The sequence below is a fragment of the Glycine soja genome, chromosome 9 (genome assembly GCF_004193775.1).
Source record: "Glycine soja cultivar W05 chromosome 9, ASM419377v2, whole genome shotgun sequence".
NCBI classification, from domain to species: Eukaryota; Viridiplantae; Streptophyta; class Magnoliopsida; order Fabales; family Fabaceae; genus Glycine; species Glycine soja.
In genome coordinates this window covers 37,687,437-37,705,472 of record NC_041010.1, presented here as the reverse complement: position 1 = coordinate 37,705,472, position 18,036 = coordinate 37,687,437, and the positions used below count along the sequence as shown (strand labels likewise).

Below are 18,036 nucleotides of genomic sequence, written 5' to 3'. Positions count from 1 at the left end.
ACTGAAACCCTAGCTAGGTCTAAGACTGAGATTCACATGCTAGAAATGGCGCGTGGGCGAAAAATAATCCAAAATGGCAATAGGTCAAAAAAGGCACACTAAAAAACAAGCCAAAAAAAATATCTTATATTATAATAAAATCTTCTCAATTATCTTCTCAGCACTCATGCCTTCCACAATAAAATCTGCAGCACCACATTTTTCACCAAATAATTATTTTAGCAATAAAATATTAAATATTATTAAACCCGTGATGATTTAAGATTGAACTGTAATATAAATAAGAATAATTTGTTTAAAAGAAGAATTCATATTTAATTTATATTATGTATAAAATTTCATTAAATAAATAATAATTACATATCACTGATGAAATTAGTATCTAATGTTAGTGATGAGATAAGATATCATGATTTCTTATACATGAAAAAAGAATTAATTATTAAATATCAGACATCACAAGCACTCGCCACGTGTCTTTGGGTCCGGACCGTTCTCAGCCACAAACCTTCGTGCCTTCTCGAATCCTCGATGGAATTTTCTTTTCCATTTATTTTTCCTTCCAAAATATTTTCCCTATCTGACGTGTAACTCTCTCCTTTTTTTCTCCTTTTCTATTTTTTTTTTCATTTTCGTAATTTATAATCTCTCTCTTTCTCTCTTCCTCCTCCCCCTCTTCTTTGCTCACACCTTCTTCCGTTGTTCTCTTCCAATTGCCTTGATTTTCTCGGAAAATTCTTATTTTCCGAGAAAGTTCGTGTTTTTACTGTTGAATCGAGAATTCCCAAATCGGGGTGTCTGAAATTCAAAGGTATTCATGGTTCTCTATTTGTGTGTGTGGTTGGAACAAGAACAACATGAATTTGGATTCAGTTCTTCACATGTTTTTTTACATTAATAAATGTTTGATCTGATTTGTGCATTGGTTATTGAAGTTTTATTTAAAGAAAAGAAATTGAGCTATTTATGTTATGGTATGTGATAGAGAATAGAGAAAGTGTAGAGATTATGAGCAATGTTATGTGATTTTTTTATTTGGCAAAAAAAATCACTTTTTCTTTGGTGTGGTTTGATTGGTGACAGCTGTTGTTGTTGTTGGCGGCTGGGGTTAGTCTCTGTGGAGGTTTGGGTGTTTTTTGAGGCAGAGCTTATTCTCATTTTGCTCCAATGGAGATGCAGGTATAATAAGGAACACTCCAAGCTGCCACTTTTTTTTTTTTAATTAGAACAACCTTTGAATTTTGTTCTTATTTTTGCACTTACTGGAGAGTTTAATGATTATAAACATGGAACTGAGGTAGAGGTTGATTCTGTTTTCTTTTTTGTGGTTTTAGTTTTCTATCTGTGTAGAAGTTGTGGCTCATACTGGATGTTGTATGGAAAATGGATTGGAAGATTCTTAGATTTGTTCAATTGTTAATCTCTTAATAGAACAAATTGAAATGGTGTTTAAGTGGTAGCTTTATCAGCATTTAAGTTGCAACATCATTATGGTTGTGTAAACTTTAAAGTGCTTTTCAGATTTCCAGTTTATTGGCTACTAATTGTTTAGAGTACTGTTTAATTCAATGTTGATCTGGTCATCATAATTCAAAATTCTAGTACTGCTTTAAGATTTTATTCTTATGAGGGAAAAGGTGGATGAATTTCCTCAGTGGCTTCTAAATATATAGGGGGATTATGAAGCATGGCTACATGATTTGGTAATTGGGTATTTGTTAAAAGAACAATGGATACTTGACATGGATATGACTCTAATTAATGTAGGTGCAGTTTGGGTTATGGTTAGGTTTGTCTTATGTATAGCTTTTCTGGTTAAGATTGTTTCCCCCCGTTTTGATCACTTTGTCCATTTCCGTTTCTCTATTGGATCAAATCCATTCGTCCGTGTGAATGTTTCACAACAGTTTACAAATATTTTATTCTATTTATGTTAGTTTTCAAATTTATGTGTTTTAGTAAAGTATATTAATGGACCTGTACTTTTAATTTTCGAACATTATTGTATCCAAAGAACCTCGACTTCATGAAAAATTGTAGATAAATGTGGCCACTGTAGCTGCAATTGCAGTTTTGGATCTTAATTTAAAACCTTCCGCAATTGCAGTTTTGAATCTAGATTTAAAACCTTACATGTCAGCCTGTCGGGTACTGAAGTCATACCCATATCCATGCAATGTAGTAGAGAACTTTAACTCATCCTTCCCCCTTAGTAGCTTTGGATGGGAATTACGTAGAAGGAACCATGTCAACATCAGCTGATTATTTTTCATATATGACATTATTGACAGTGTTCTTCCTAGAATATAAATAGATATTTGCTTTGGGTTGAGTATAGATGCATTGGTTAGCATGTGTATTTGAAAGAGATGACAACTAAGCTCGTGTAGACTCCATATAATATGCTGCTGTGTGGTTGGAAGCAGGTCTCAATCGTCTTACGTCCACTCTTCTGGAGACTTTTTCTCCTCTTTTAATAGGAAAAAAGAGAATTTCAATATGAATTCATCCAGTGACTTTATTTCTTAAAAGGAACTGAAATATATTCTAGTGAGCATCATTTTCTTTCATGATCAAATTATCCTTCTCTTTTTCTTTTGTTTCCATTTTTTCATTGGAGGAAAGTTATCAATTCATCTGCTCTATTGAATGTAGGACCAAATAGAAAGCACAAGATCAACCATATTTGGCTCAGCTAGTAACATCCATTCCAATGCTGAAAAGCAGGCCGAAAATGTTGCTCCCAAGGTTGCTTTACTTCACAGATTAAAATGTTCTTTCCCTTTTCATGGAGAAATATGGGTGAAGAACCTTTATGTTGCACTTTTAGTTTGGTTCCTGAAACTTATTTCAATTTCCATCAGGTGAGGAAACCATATACCATTACTAAACAAAGGGAGAAGTGGACAGAGGAAGAGCATCAAAAGTTCCTTGAAGCTTTGAAATTGTATGGTCGTGGCTGGCGCCAAATTGAAGGTAAACATTTTGTCCTGATTTATTCATCTGAAACAAATGATTTTTTCATTTATCTTCAAGTCAGATGAAAGTCATTTTCTCTTCACGCAGAGCATATAGGTACCAAAACTGCTGTTCAGATTCGAAGCCATGCTCAAAAGTTTTTCTCTAAGGTTATTATAACTATTTATTTTAAATTTCAGTAGATTATTGTTGCTGGTAATATGGAGGCCATTAACATAGAATTGGATTTTGATTGTTCCCCAGACCTTTTTCAACTATAAATAACTAAGTGAAAGGATTTTGATCATTTTAAATTTAATAGCATTGAAGTTAGAGAGGAATTTGTTCACGTCTGTGTTCTCATGCATCACACACTTTAATCGGTTTCAGGTTGTGAGGGAATCTGAGGTCAGTGATGAGGGTTCTATACAACCAATTAACATACCTCCTCCTCGGCCTAAGAGGAAACCCCTGCATCCATATCCCCGTAAATCAGTTAATTCTTTCAGAGGACCCACCATACCAAATGAAACAGAAATATCTCCATCTACAAACCTGTTGGTTGCAGAGAAAGACACCCCATCTCCAACCTCGGTGCTATCTACAGTTGGTTCGGAAGCATTTGGGTCTCAATTTTCAGAGCAGACTAACAGATGCCTTTCACCAAACTCTTGCACCACTGATATTCACTCAGTCAGCTTATCACCTGTTGAAAAGGAAAATGATTGCATGACATCCAAAGAATCTGAGGAGGAAGAGAAAGCATCACCAGCTTCACGTCCTTTATCCACTGTTTCTAACCCAAAAATGTGCATGGTATGATAAGCTTCACGATACTTTATGATTTAGCTTCTGAAATAAATTCATGTTTCATAGAACTCTATTGTGGTTAAGGTTTTTTTATACTGATTTTCAAATTCTCTGGTGTTACTGCAGAAACCTGAGTTTAGTTCCAAGGAGATAGAAGATGCTACTGATATGCCACAAACCACTAGTATTAAGCTTTTTGGAAGAACAGTCTCTATGGTAGGTAATCAGAAGTCACTGAAGATAGATGATGATGGTAAGCCGATAACTGTGAAGTCCGATGAAGTAGATGATGTTGAGAATGAGAAGCTTGGCCAATCAGGAGAATCCAAGCAAGTAGATACACAATTATCACTCGGCGTGGTTAGTGGTAACTGGCCTATAACACCCGATGCTGATGGAGCTAATGTGACCAGCATAGAGCCCCCAAAGGAGAACCTATGCTTCAGTGAATCTGCACCTGATGCATTTTTTCCGCAGTGGAGTTTGTCCCAAGGCCTTCCACCTTTCTACCTGAGGCCATGCAATCAGGTCCTAAATCCCTTGCCTCTTAGGCCCTCCTCTTTGAAAGTAAGAACAAGAGAGGAGGAAAGTTGTTGCACTGGTTCCAACACTGAATCAGTCTGTGACATGGAAAACCAAGGCAAGAACTCAGATGCTGTTGATTCTAAGTTTCAAAAATATCACGAGGAAGGAGCTGCACCCCAGAAGAAGCCTGCAAGGGGATTTGTACCATATAAAAGATGTTTAGCTGAAAGAGATGGACATTCTTTTATTGTTGCCATGGAAGAGAGGGAGGGGCAACGAGCACGTGTGTGCTCATAGCCTTACATTCTATTTTTACATGATTCATAATCATGGTGTTAATCAGAGAAAAAAAAAACTGAGAGAAATAAGGACCTGATTTAGGTAGCTGTGATCTAATTGTCTAATTGACAAGCATCTGATTTCCAATTCTTTTTTCCAATATCTTCTTTCTTTCACATGAAAACACTTCATTTCCAATAATTCAAGTGGGGGGCTGGTGGCATTGTTTGTTCTGGTTTTTATCATGTTACAGTTACTTTAACCAAATAGAGACATATAGCAGCAAATTCTGTCGTTACTGTTTTATTTTTCTACTCTTGGCATCTTTGTGTCCTTTTAGTTGCATGATGATTGCATCAGTGATGGGGGTGTTCTAGGGAAGCGTGGACAAAGCACCAGAATGTCACTAGACATCATATCTGTCATAACAATTGGCTCTGGGAAACAAATGATATATGCCAATGTATTAAAGCTTAAAGAGTGTCATGTGCTGATGACTACCTTAGCAATTTGTATATTTGGATTTTCTTTCTGTATCATTATTTTTAAGAATAGATTTTAAACATTGTTGAATTTACGGTGTTTGTGCAATTTTGCTTGTTCCCTATCCTTTAAGCTGATTATGGGAGTGAAATCTTAAAGCGTTTTTGTTTTTTGCTCAATGTTTAGTCTCAATAGTTACGCAATTCACTTCTATACAATGTTTCCTAATAATGTTTTGATAGCAGAGTTATAATATCTCAGTTAATTCAGTACTCTTTCTTGGTCAAGTGTTTCAAACATGAGCAACTTATTCTATAACTTCATCATACGTTATACAATTATGATTTAAATTCATTGGTAATCAATTTATGGCATAAATTTGGCAATATAGTGCAGCAATGGCCGTTGGTGCTTAAATGAGTTTTCATTGCGGAATCCTAAGAGTGTCAGTGGGGTGGAAAATAAGGGAGGCAAAAAAGTTTAAACAAGTAGGGGTCTTTTATAAAGTGTCAAGTACAATGCTGCAATGATTCTTCGTATTGCACACCAAGATGAACATATGGCTAATGGATCCTTTGGATCTTCATTACAATCTAGTGTCTTCCTTGTGCCTTTGCGGTAACTCTGATCTCGGTTTGGCAACTTCCACAAATATGACCCTACCATCCAAGAACTGAAAAGTGGTTCCTTTCTTGTCAGTATCAAGCATAATAGCTTAAAACTATCTCTGGTAATTTTTAGCAAATAGGGAAAGAAGAAAAGGACTCAATAAGTAGAAATGCCTTGTTATTGTTACATTTCCTAATAAAAAAAACTTTCTACATTTGATTCCTTAAAGAGTAGACATTCAAATTTTAAGCCTTGTAACATAAAAGACATTACAACAATTCAAACCCTCAGTCAGAGAGAGCAAATAGTTCCAGATCACGTTTAAGGGATTAAAATAAATTGCCTTCTAGACATCTAGTGATCATTTGACAGTTTCGCAGTAAATAGTATCTTGAGTATTGACTGCACCAAAATTTTACCGAGTTACAGTCTTCACAATTGAACAATAAGATGCTTCAAAAATAGTGGATTGATCTCACTCAATTTCATGAATAATTCTTCAACATATTTTGACTCACTTGAAAGTTCAATCTAGTTTCTTGATTAGTTTTCCCTTTTCAACATAAATGTGATCATAATTATGTCTTATTCATTCACTTTAAAAATCTATCCCTGTAACCAAGTACAATTCTAACAGTGTCAATCAACCTAATGGCATGATAAGAGCAATGCAGCATAAACTCAATCTATAAAATAAGTCAGTTTATTAGAACTTAGAATACTATCCATAGGTGACTATGTTCACTTTGTGGATTGTATATAAGCATGTTGACATGTAATTACAAATAGAAAACTTAAGCAGATAGTGACACATCTAAGACCATAAGTCAGGTGTAAATTATAAAAAAAATAAAATCAGTGGGTTCAATTATATAAATATAGATAAAATAAAATATAAAAATATAAGATTTTATTTACAAATTTGATGAATTTTAAAAAATGAGGGAATGCAAGTACACACCCTCACTCACATCACTCACATGTAGGTCCGCCATTGTAAGCAGAGGATGTCTTGTTAGCACTACTTAGCAAACGCTACAAATTACTCTCTAAATTACTTAAAAGTTAGCAAGCCAAAGGAAGTTGCAAAAACCTCGGGCTCTCCAAATTACTCTCCTGGACAAGATAAATTGCCATTTATGTATCTGAGATTTCAAAACTAAGAACACCATAGGAAACAACAAAATCATACCTTTCGATGCATTCCCTCAATAGCCTTCTGAGACTCTTCTTCAGTTGCATAACGAAGAAAAGCAAACCCTCTTGGTCCATTTGCAATTCTATCCATCACCAGCTTGACTGTTTGAAGTTAAGCAAATATTTTAGAAGTATAAAGTGTTACCAACAAATTGATTAGAACTGGCAAATGAATAACAGAATCTAAACCCTAAATTGTAGTCAAGTAGCATAATTGTCAAAGAGGAAAATATCAATATTTCCTGTTCCTACCTTCCACCAGTTGACCAAAATTCTTAGACCCATTTCACAAACTCTCTTCAGTGGTACGAAATGATAGCCCTGAAAAAAACAAGAAATAACATTTATAAAGTTTTTATTCAGAAATACACATATAAACAATCAAACAATCAACTATCAAAGATATCCATAACAAATTGCGAGAATTCGTCCTAAAAATATATTCACCATAAAATAATGAATACAATCTGTAGAGTGTAGCAAAATATGGCAAATGGCTATTGAATCAAGAGCAATCACAGCTGGTATGAGTGACATCAAGGTTCACTACAGATGATTTTTTGCAATGAAAGGTTCCGAAATGCCTTGTTTTATGAAGTCGTTTCATTGTTTGCTCAATGAAAAAACATTTTTGCTAGACAGTAAATGCATTAAAAAAACAAAATATAATGATAATTTAGTACCCACACAAAGAGGTTAACAGTTGAAACAAAAAATATGATAGTAGAATCTAAGATTTCATATAAATTCTTCATAACATTATTTCTCTTTCTTGATCCTTATGAGTTGAAAAAAAAATTAAAAGAGATAATATGATGTTAGTAAGCTAGAGACACTGGCCATCTTCTTCTCAGTTCCCACCATTACATTAACTTCTTCTGCATAACCAAAAATTATATAGTACAAAATTCCCACAACTGAATTATGCTCAAAATTAAATCCAAAATAATCCCAACAAAAATACCAGGCTTTCACTTTTTTTCTGCACACCAAAACCATAACACCATCCCTTTCCTCCTAATCTCAGTTACCCGTTAAACACGGCACCACCATTTCAGCCACTATACAACATTCCAAAGCTTCCCAATACTAAAACTCCATGTAAAATAATATCTTTCAATGAAACAACGAAACCATCCTCCACAATGAAACTAGACCTCATCCTAAAAGTTAATGAAAATCCTTTTTTTTTTCTCATCCCAATGTTCATTTGTTACAACAAATAAAATCATTGATGCTCATCAATACCAGCACCCAACTGGGGCGAGACCCACAAAAGGAAAAAGAAAAAAGCCGAAACCTTTATCACTCGTAGCCAAATTCTAGATCAATTTGGATAAGAAAAACGAAAAGGGTAACAACAAGAGGAGAAGAGTAAGGGTAGCTAACCACTGACATAAAGCTTAGTTGGAGGAGAAGGAAAAGAGGGTTTAGCAGTGGAAGATGAGGTTGAGGATTCAGAAGAAGCAGGAGGGAGACACGCTAACACAGAACAACTAGCTTTGCTTCTGAGGATTGATGAGGAAGAAGGGAATGAGGCTGTTCTGTTTTTGGTTTGGCAGAAATTCAGATGAAGGTAGAGAGCATTGTTTGTTATGGGTAATGAAGGTAGAGAACCAGGAGCTACCTTAGGAACAACAAAAACAACGTTGTTAGCCATTGCAACTGTTTCCTCAACACTGCCAAACAAATGTTGAAGTTTATATGGACCGGACCGAGTTTTTGCTTCACATCCAGAACCCGAAATTTGGAGGATTCATAACGTGAATGAAAGGGACATGCTAGGTGCACCCAGCAACATTGCTGGTGCACCCAGCAATTAGGTGAATGAGCAAAATTGTCCTTGCGTTAAAAAAAATAATTTCTTCTTCCGGAAGAAGGTTCTTCCGGAAACTTTCCGGAAGAACCTTCTTCCAGAAGAACAATTTGTGTTCTACCGGAAGAACCTTTTTCCGGAAGCTTGCCAGAAGAACCTTTTTTCGGAAGCTTTTCGGAAGAACCTTTTTTCCACCGGAAGAACTTCTTCCGGTAACTTCTCTGGAAGAAGGTTCTTCTGATAGAATAAATTGTTCTACCGGAAGAACCTTCTTCCGAAAGAAGGAATTATTTTTTCAATACAAGGGCAATTTTACCCATTCACCTAATTGTTGGGTGCACCAACAATGTTGCTGAGTGCACCTAGCATGTCCCTGAATGAAAGTAGGTTGGACCGCTCTGGGAGGCTTATGGCCCAATCCATTTAAGGATTGGTTTGATTGGACTTGTTTAGCAGAAAATCACACTCATGTTTTTTAAAAATCCTTGAGTGCTGCTAGGTGCACCTAGCATTATTGCTGGTGCACCCAGCAATTAAGAGGAAAAGACAAATGTACCCCTGGGCTAATTAATTTTAAAAAAAAACGGTTCATTTCCGCCATTTCTTCTTCTTCGCGATTTCTGTTGCTTCTTCCTCTTCCTCGCCATTCCTCTTCTTCCTTGCCATTGCTGCTTCTTCGTGACCTTTATTGGTGACCTTCGCATCAATCTTCAAATCCTTCTTCTTCCTCTCGAAAAAGCTTGGCTGCGTCTTCTTGTGCGTCTTCTTCGTGACCTTCCAATCGCGTGCTTCGTTCGTCTTCTGTGGGTGTTGACGGTGGTGTTGCTGCGTCCTCGCGTCGGCATTGTCGAGGTAAGTTCCTCTTCGTCTTCGTCTCCGCCATGGGTGTTGATAGGGAAGCTTACGGATCAAGTTGATCCGAAAGGTTTGTAAACACAATTTCCGGATCAACTTAATCCGGAAATTGTGTTTACACCTTTTGTTTATTACGAATCAACTTGATCCGTAAGTAGTGTAGAAACAGCTTACGGATCATGTTGATCCGGAAGTTGTCTGAAACTGCATTTTTAAAATTGCTAACTCTGAATTTTGTGTGTTTTTGATTCTGAAATTTGCAGCTTACTTCATCAAGGCTATTTCTTTAATACAAGGTCTTCGTTTGAACTTTGAACAAGGTGAGTACTTGATGTATTTGACGAATTTTTTTTTCAACGTTTAGCATTACTTTGGTAGAATAGTAAATATTGGCTGTAATTTGGATCATTCTTATTAGATTGTTGTTACAATTTGTTTTGACCTTAGTCACAATTTGGTTGTAAATAATGACATGTTGACATATAGATAGATAAATAGTATTGATTGATTAGTATGAATTATGATTATATATACATATATTGATTATCCAAATAGTATGAATTATGATTATATTGACATGTAAATAGTCAATGTTACATTCAACCATTTAGACACTTTTTTTACCCCAAAGTCTTTCACAAAACTTCTCTTGACACTTGTGTAAGTCTCTTTTTTAATTAGGTACCTTTCCATCAAAACCTCATTAAAGATAAATGACTTACGTTGTAAACCTTCCTAACATAAATTGATTCTCTGCAATCCTCATGTCTTCCTTTATAAAGTTTCGAAGTCAATGATAAAGGGTCCAAAACTAGCCTCTCGGATGTTGAGAGAAAAATTGTCCCTAGAAGCTTGTTTACATTGATGTAGACTACAAGTGTAGCACAATTTAATCTATTAGGAGAGGGTAGTGTAATTTTAAAAAATATAAGAGAAAACAATATTATTTGAGCATCTCTCAAAAGGAGGGGAGTGTAATTTATTCTAATAGATAAAATAAATGGTTTAGTGTTTCTAGGTTACACCACTATATGACCCATGTACTATTTGAATGTGAAAAGTAATTGATCCTTACAACAACAACAGCAACTACAAACACCTTATTCCAACATGCATGTATTGAACCAAATCCCTAAATTTGATCCTTACACCAGTTAAATATACCCAAATGCTATTTTCCAATATTTTAGTTTATTTATATAATGCTTAGCACTTTGGTTAATTTACATTAACACGATTAGCCACACTCATTGTGACTATCTTAAATTCCTCCAAAAATGTCTCTTGAGAAACAGGCTTATCCAAATCAGAGCCATCTTGAGATAGCAGTGCCGGTTCCACAATGTTGCTCAATACCTAAACCAAAAAAAAAATGATAAGCCAAGAGAGGAAGGAATTAAATGAAACAAGTTTGAGATTTTTATGTTTCTTGGTTAAAGTATAAAAATAAAGCTTCTTAGCAACAAATGAAAACTTGTTTTAATTTCTCATGACTTTTTTGATAACATAAGTAGCATCTCTAAGTAACATAAGGAATTCCTTGTTCAACAGTGAGCTTGCCAAGAGCTTCAATTATATGGTCATGAAGTGATTTGTCAGGGGACTCAATCTGAGAGAATATGGATACCATTTCAGCTTCATAACCTGAACCATTCCTGCTTCCCATGTGTGAATTCATTCAACACCTATGGAATAAATCATTCTACATGTCAATTCTCTCTTCCTTATTGGCTCAACATTGGCCAATCAAAGTCTTGATACACAAATATAATTAATCTTATAGACGAAAAGGAAAATTTAATGAAGAGATAAACAATCCATTTAATCCTCATAATGTCAAGTTATTTTAGAACTAATTGCTGCTACTTCTTTTATTGGCTTCTTGTGACATTTATAAAACCATGCATGGAGACATTTATAAAACAATCCATTTAATCCTCATAAGGAAAATTTTACCCTTAATTCTCGCAACAAAGTCCTAAATTCTTTGATCCATTGAATTCTGTGCCTTCTCTGGCCTGAATTAAATTGTCCATACTCTACTGATGTTAGTATCAATGAGACGAACACAACCAAAACCATGCATGGAGTTAGGGTATACTATACTGATGTTAACAAGAATGATCTGTTTCTCAGATTCCTAAATCAAGGTTTGTTGACCATTGTTTCTCAGATTCATAAAGATGAGCAAGTTTCTCTCTAATAACTAAAACATATGATAAAACAACAAGTTGGCATTTAGATTAATTGAATTGAGTCAACCAACTGCTTGAACAACCATTGGGTGATGGTGCTTTGCTGTCCCAAATCAATGTCCTATATGCGTTAGACGCATGAAATTTGAGAAAATGAAATGAGTGATGGATTTTGTGGTACTCATTTGCAGATCATGATTAGGACCAGAGGATTAGGTCGTGCCTTAGGTCAGGTAACTGGCAGAGGTGTGGGCAGAGGAGATCATGATGATTCTGATGATGCTCCATAGCGTCGACGACGTACTGCATCCACACGGAGGCAGCGAGTCACTGTGACTGCGGATCACGTCGATGAGCCAGTCATCCCTGACCCAGATATTCAGGATGACCCGATGGAGGCACCAGCTGCTGTGGAGGACATTCCTGCGGACGCGGGCGCAGAGGCGGCTAAGGATCAGCATCAGGGATTTCCGGGTGGTCCGAGCGACTCATCCGTGTTGACAGCGTATGCGGATCACGTTGCTTGCAGTGTATGGATGGGAGAGGTATTTATACTATTTATTTTTAGTTACTTGTAAATTATACTTTATGATTGAAATTAGTTTTCCTTTAAATGATAATTTTAACGAATTTTGCGTTCCTTTATACTTCAATTCAGGAGCGTCCTGAATTAAAGCTATCCTCTCATGGGAGGAAGGTCCACAGTTTAGGCAGGCTTGTCCCTGCCATTGAGGGACTTATTGCTGGTACAGGACTAAGTTCTCTGATCGCGTGTTCGGTAAACACCGGCGATCGGGGACTTTTGTCCGCGTTTGTGGAGTGGTGGCACCGGGAAACGTCTAGTTTCCATCTCCCAGTGGGAGATCTCACCATCACATTGGACGACATCTCCTCTCTTCTCCATCTTCTCGTTATTGGCGACTTATACGCATTTCAGCCCTTGCACGTGGACGATGCGGTTCAGATGCTGGTGGACTTGTTGGTGGTCTCTCCAGAGTCTGCTAGGGCTGAGACAGTCCAGTGTCGCGGACCGTACGTACGCCTGCAATGGGTACATGATATATATCAGCGCCGATGCCAGGCAGGTCATTGGACAGCTGCGGCTTGCGCATATCTTCGTCACCTACTGGGTTGCACTCTGTTTGCTAACAAGAGTGCAACCAATGTCCATGTTGTCTACTTGGAGGCCCTTCGTGACCTCAGTATGACAGAGAGGTACGCCTGGGGAGTGGCTCCTTTGGTTCATATGTACGACCAGCTGAACGATGTATCTATGAGCCACAGTCGACAGCTAGGCGGTTACATCACACTGTTGCAGCTAACAAATATGTTTTTCATTCATTCAGGCTAAACAAGGTTCAACTTTAAATTTTGTTACACTTTCATTATTAATGTTTATAATTTGAATGTTACATCTGTAGTGCTGGATTTACGAGCACTTTCCCTCGGTCACGGAGTCCACCGCTGATCAGGACTACGACGAGGCTTCTCCGCGTGTGTGCAGGTGGATTGCGACGAAGAAGACCGTGAAGAGAATTCGCACGCCGTCGTACAGGGAGCGCCTGGATCGACTCCGGATTCTGGATGTCTGTTGGATCCCTTATGGGGAGCATCGGGAGGTCCGGGACTTCCACGTCAGATCATGCTATTCCGGTCTCTTGCGCTGAGGGTCTGTTGCTGTTTATTATCGACCAGAGAGGGTCGTGCGGCAGTTTGGCTACACGCAGACCATTCCTGCTCCTCCTATCGATTCATGGGTCTCGTATGATGATATACACGATAGGTGGATGCACTACGAGGATCATATCGTACCAGCAGGTGAGGTGTGCGTTGTGCCAGGGGCGTGTTCCAGTGACTACATCGATTGGTTCTTCTGCATCTCCCATCCTTTCATGACATCAGGCCACGCATTAGATCCTCTGCCTCATGGTCACGCCCCGCAGCCCCGAGTCGTCCCTGAGGCCCCGCAGACGGATATCCCTCGCGTGCCGGAGCCAGGAGCATCGTCGACATCTACGGAGGAGCCCAGACATTCAGTGGTAAGTAATACCAATAATTTACGTCATTTACCTCAATATTTGCATAATAATTTGTGTAATCAGTTTGTTTTGTATGTAACAGAAAGTTTGTGATGACATTACTGAGAGGTTGGAGCGTCATCTGAGTCCAGGGGTGGTCACGCCTGGCTCATCGACACATGAGGTGATCGAAGAATGCCTCTGATTGGCCAGGAGTGTGACACAGGACCATCTAGTATACGTTAGGTGTAGACGCAGGCGGCGCACTGATCAGACGTAGTTTATGTACATATTTTATATTGATATTCGTTGTATATACAGATATTGTACATAAACTCATTTCATGAGTATTGTTGGTTTTATTTATTTTCATTACTAATGTTAGTTTTATTTATTTTCATTGATTGTGTATTCCATTTGTGTCTATATACACGCGTGTTATTAAAATGGTCTAGTTAACTTAGTTATAGTATATGTAAATTATTATAAATGATCTAATTTAAAATATAACTTTTAAATATAATTGAAATAAAGAAGTTGAAAAGGGTGTAAAAAAAAATTAAACAAAAAATGGACATCATTCATTATCTAAGATCCTTATTTATATAACGTACTAATATTTTTAAATTCTCTTATAATTACTATTTTCCCACTTATATTAATGATCATGTAAAAAAATGTATTATAAATTAGTTAGTATTTTAATTTTTAATATAATACTAATTATTTTTTTATATTCTTTATAATATTAATAATGATATGATTAATTATAAAAATAAAAAATAAATTAATGATGATAATATTAATTTTATAAAATTATTATTATCTTTTATGTATTTATTGATTTTTATTAATATGTATAAAATAACCTTAAACAATATCTTAAAATATGTAGTTAAAAAATTATTATTTTTCTTCTTACGGATCAAGTTGATTTACGGATCAACTTGATCCATAAGAAGAAAACCAAGAGCAATTTCACCATTTCTATAGAATACTGGGTGCACCAGCAATAATGCTGGGTGCACCTAGCAACACTCAAAATCCTTTTAGTTAAATAAGTCAAGTCTTAGAAAAAGTTTATTAAGTCTAATGAATTCACCTATCTAAAACACTATTTTTAATAAAATATAATTATAAATATGATACATAATATTATATTTATTTTAATGAAATTATAAAATCATTTTAATGGTTTGATGATTTGAATTGGAATAATTTAATTCTTATAATCATAGTGATAGAAATATGAATTTTTTTTTTCTTTTGCTGGACTTAGAAGTTTTTGGTAGTCTGTCACCCGTAATATTTATGCGTATTTTGATTCCATATTGTAATTTAAATAAGAATGCTTAAGACATCTAATTTTAGATAACATAATAATATGTAAGTTATTTCTCCACACTTTAATATTTCAATGGATAATAATTTCATTATTATACAATTTTTTAATACATTTTAATATGAAACAAATCTTTAAATGAGCAAATAGTTCAGGTTAAAATTATATAAAGATCAAACCTAAATCTAAAAATAGACTCATGATGAGTCATAAGCACAAGCCATAAAAACATAAAATAGGACAAATCAGACTTGAGTAGGACCTGACTTGGTCCAATCCATTTTTACCCATAGAGCTGAGTTTACTATGTTTAATGTTTTTAAAATGGATAAGTAGTTAAATTACTCACAGTTTATTGAATAACATAGAAGTAGTGAATAATTTACTTGAAAGTTAATTCATGTTAGAAAAAATATTTGAAAGATTAAAAAGTGATTTAATGATAAAATTGTCTAATAAAATATGTACACCAAATGAGATACCTAGTATAATCATACATTATTGATTTAGTGTATTGTATTCTAATCCGTTAGAAATGTTGTCATGCGTATGTACTCGCAATTTTATTGCGATATCGTATTACGATAAATTTAATAAGAGATATAACTATTGAAATGCGAACTGTATATTAATATATTACATTTTCTAATATATTGAATACACTATTGATATACTTATTTCTATCGTATTATTAAATCAGCACATAGCGGATCTTACCAAGTTGGTTTGATTTTTTTTTTTTTAAAAGAAAGAAGCTATTTTATAGACCATCTTAACCTTTAAGTAAGAGATATAACTATTATGTTTTTGAATTTTGATAAGCAGATATACTACGACTCTTCAAAGAGACATGTCTTATACCTTTTAGTAAGTGATATAACCTTTTAGTGCAAGGCAGTGCTGACCCGAGGCTAGAAAAGAGCATATGAAGAGGTAAGGTAGAAGAAGAAGACCGGTTAGAAGAATGAAGGACAGAGAAGAAAGAGGAAGAGAAAGAGGCAGAGGAAGAAGAGAAAGAGGTCTCACCCCCTAAGATCAAGAGTCAGATAGCACGAGAGGCCAAGAAGGAAGAATCACTAGCCCCCCACAGGATCTCCCATATACTATGGCACCCACTAGGAAGAACAAGGAGTGCTACTTCAAGCGTTTCTTGGAAATATTCAAAGGGCTAGAAATCACAATGCCATTCGGGGAAGCCTTACAGCAGATGCCCCCCTCTACTCCAAATTTATGAAAGACATCCTCACCAAAAAGGGAAAGTATATTGGCAATGAAAATATTGTGGTAAAGGACAATTGCAGTGCAATAATCCAGAGGAAGCTACCCAAGAAATTCAAGGACCCCGAAAGTGTCACCATCCCTTGTACCATAGGGAAGGAAGCGGTAGATAAGACCCTCATTAGTCTGGGGGCAAGTATCAATCTGATGCCTTTATCGATGTGCAAAAGAATTGGAAACTTGAAGATAAATCCCACCAAGATGACGCTTCAACTGTCGGACCGCTCAATCACAAGACCATACGGGGTGGTAGAAGATGTCCTGGTCAAGGTACACCACTTCACTTTTCCGATGGACTTTGTTATCATGGATATCGAAGAAGACACAGAGATTCCCTTTATCCTAGGCAGACCCTTCATGCTGACTGCCAACTGTGTGGTGGACATGGGGAATGGAAACTTAGAGTTGAGTATTGACAATCAAAAGATAACCTTTGACCTTTTCAAGGCAAAGTACCCACAGGAGGGTTGGAAGTGCTTCAGAGTGGAGGAGATTGATAAAGAAGACATCAGTATTCTCGAGACACCACAGACTTCGATGGAAAAAGCCATGGTAAATGCGTTGGACTGCCTAACCAGTGAAGAGGAAGAAGATCTGAAGGCTTGCTTGGAAGACTTGGATCGACAAGAAAGTATTCTTGAGGGAGAAGCTGATTTTGAGACACTAAAGAAGGAGGCTCCGTCCGAGAAGAAGAAGGTAGAGTTGAAGATATTGCCCAATCATCTGAAGTATGTGTTCCTGGAGGAAGATGACGCTAAACCTATAGTGATCAATAATGCACTCACAAAAGAAGAATAAAACATGTTGGTAGACATTCTAAAGAAACATGTTAGCAGATAGAAACAAAAATGATTTTGCAGATAGAAACATGTTAGCATATAGAAACAAAAATGATTTTAAAAAATAATTTAAATATATTAACGGTTAGCAGATAAAAATAAAAAATAATTTTGTTTTAAATTTAAATATGCTAATAACTAACATATAAAAATAAAAATAAAAACATTGATTTAAAATTTTAAATAGCAATAAGTTGTTAGGAAAAGAGGTTTTATGTGTGATAATCTGTTAACATGTATTGTGAGAGCACCATCCATGAACATTTCTATGGGGAGGAGAAACCCTTCCAGAGAACAGCATTGATGAGCTTGGCATCACTCTCATCCCACCTAGTGGGGAATCTGAGGTTAGCGCAATGGCTGATCCTTCCACGTTCCACCATTTACTCAACTGTGATAATTAATTAAATAAGTTGATAAGTATAATAAGTAAGGCGAACATATGGAATAAATCAAATTAAAAGTTAATATGCTCATAGAAAATAAGTCTACATGACATGAAACAATACAAAATAATGAATATGAAAAATTACAAAGTATAGTGAACGTGAGATCATACAAAAACATGAGATACAAAACAATGATGTAAAAATAATTAATGACACCAACACATTACCGAAGGGCATGGAAATATCCGAAGGGCATGGAAATTAAGAATATGCTAGCTACATATATATGAACTAAATTAAGAATACACTACTACATGTATAAAAAAATAAATTAAGAATACATAAGTTAAGAAGTTAACAATCGATGTATAATGGCAAGGACCAATCGGTAAGGTTTCCACATATATGAAACAATTGAATAAGTTTTTACGTATAGGGGACAT

General features: G+C 35.8%; 2 protein-coding genes and 1 pseudogene across 2 annotated transcripts; 2 read left to right on the top strand and 1 right to left on the bottom strand.

Annotated features, from left to right (window-relative positions):
• Positions 1-654: 654 nt before the first annotated feature.
• LOC114368713 (protein REVEILLE 7-like) lies at positions 655-5,149 on the top strand. The gene is made up of 7 exons (XM_028325947.1): positions 655-811; positions 1,084-1,179; positions 2,656-2,748; positions 2,865-2,976; positions 3,067-3,128; positions 3,349-3,774; positions 3,895-5,149. The coding sequence occupies exons 2-7, from the start codon at positions 1,168-1,170 to the stop codon at positions 4,588-4,590; spliced, it is 1,401 nt and encodes a 466-aa protein (XP_028181748.1). The 5' UTR covers positions 655-811; positions 1,084-1,167; the 3' UTR covers positions 4,591-5,149.
• A 134-nt stretch (positions 5,150-5,283) lies between these two features.
• On the bottom strand, positions 5,284-8,619 carry LOC114368714 (annotated as a pseudogene).
• A 2,993-nt stretch (positions 8,620-11,612) lies between these two features.
• On the top strand, positions 11,613-13,394 carry LOC114368459 (protein MAIN-LIKE 1-like). The gene is made up of 4 exons (XM_028325722.1): positions 11,613-11,723; positions 12,018-12,272; positions 12,386-12,994; positions 13,149-13,394. The coding sequence occupies exons 1-4, from the start codon at positions 11,613-11,615 to the stop codon at positions 13,392-13,394; spliced, it is 1,221 nt and encodes a 406-aa protein (XP_028181523.1).
• The last annotated feature ends 4,642 nt before the right edge of the window (positions 13,395-18,036 follow it).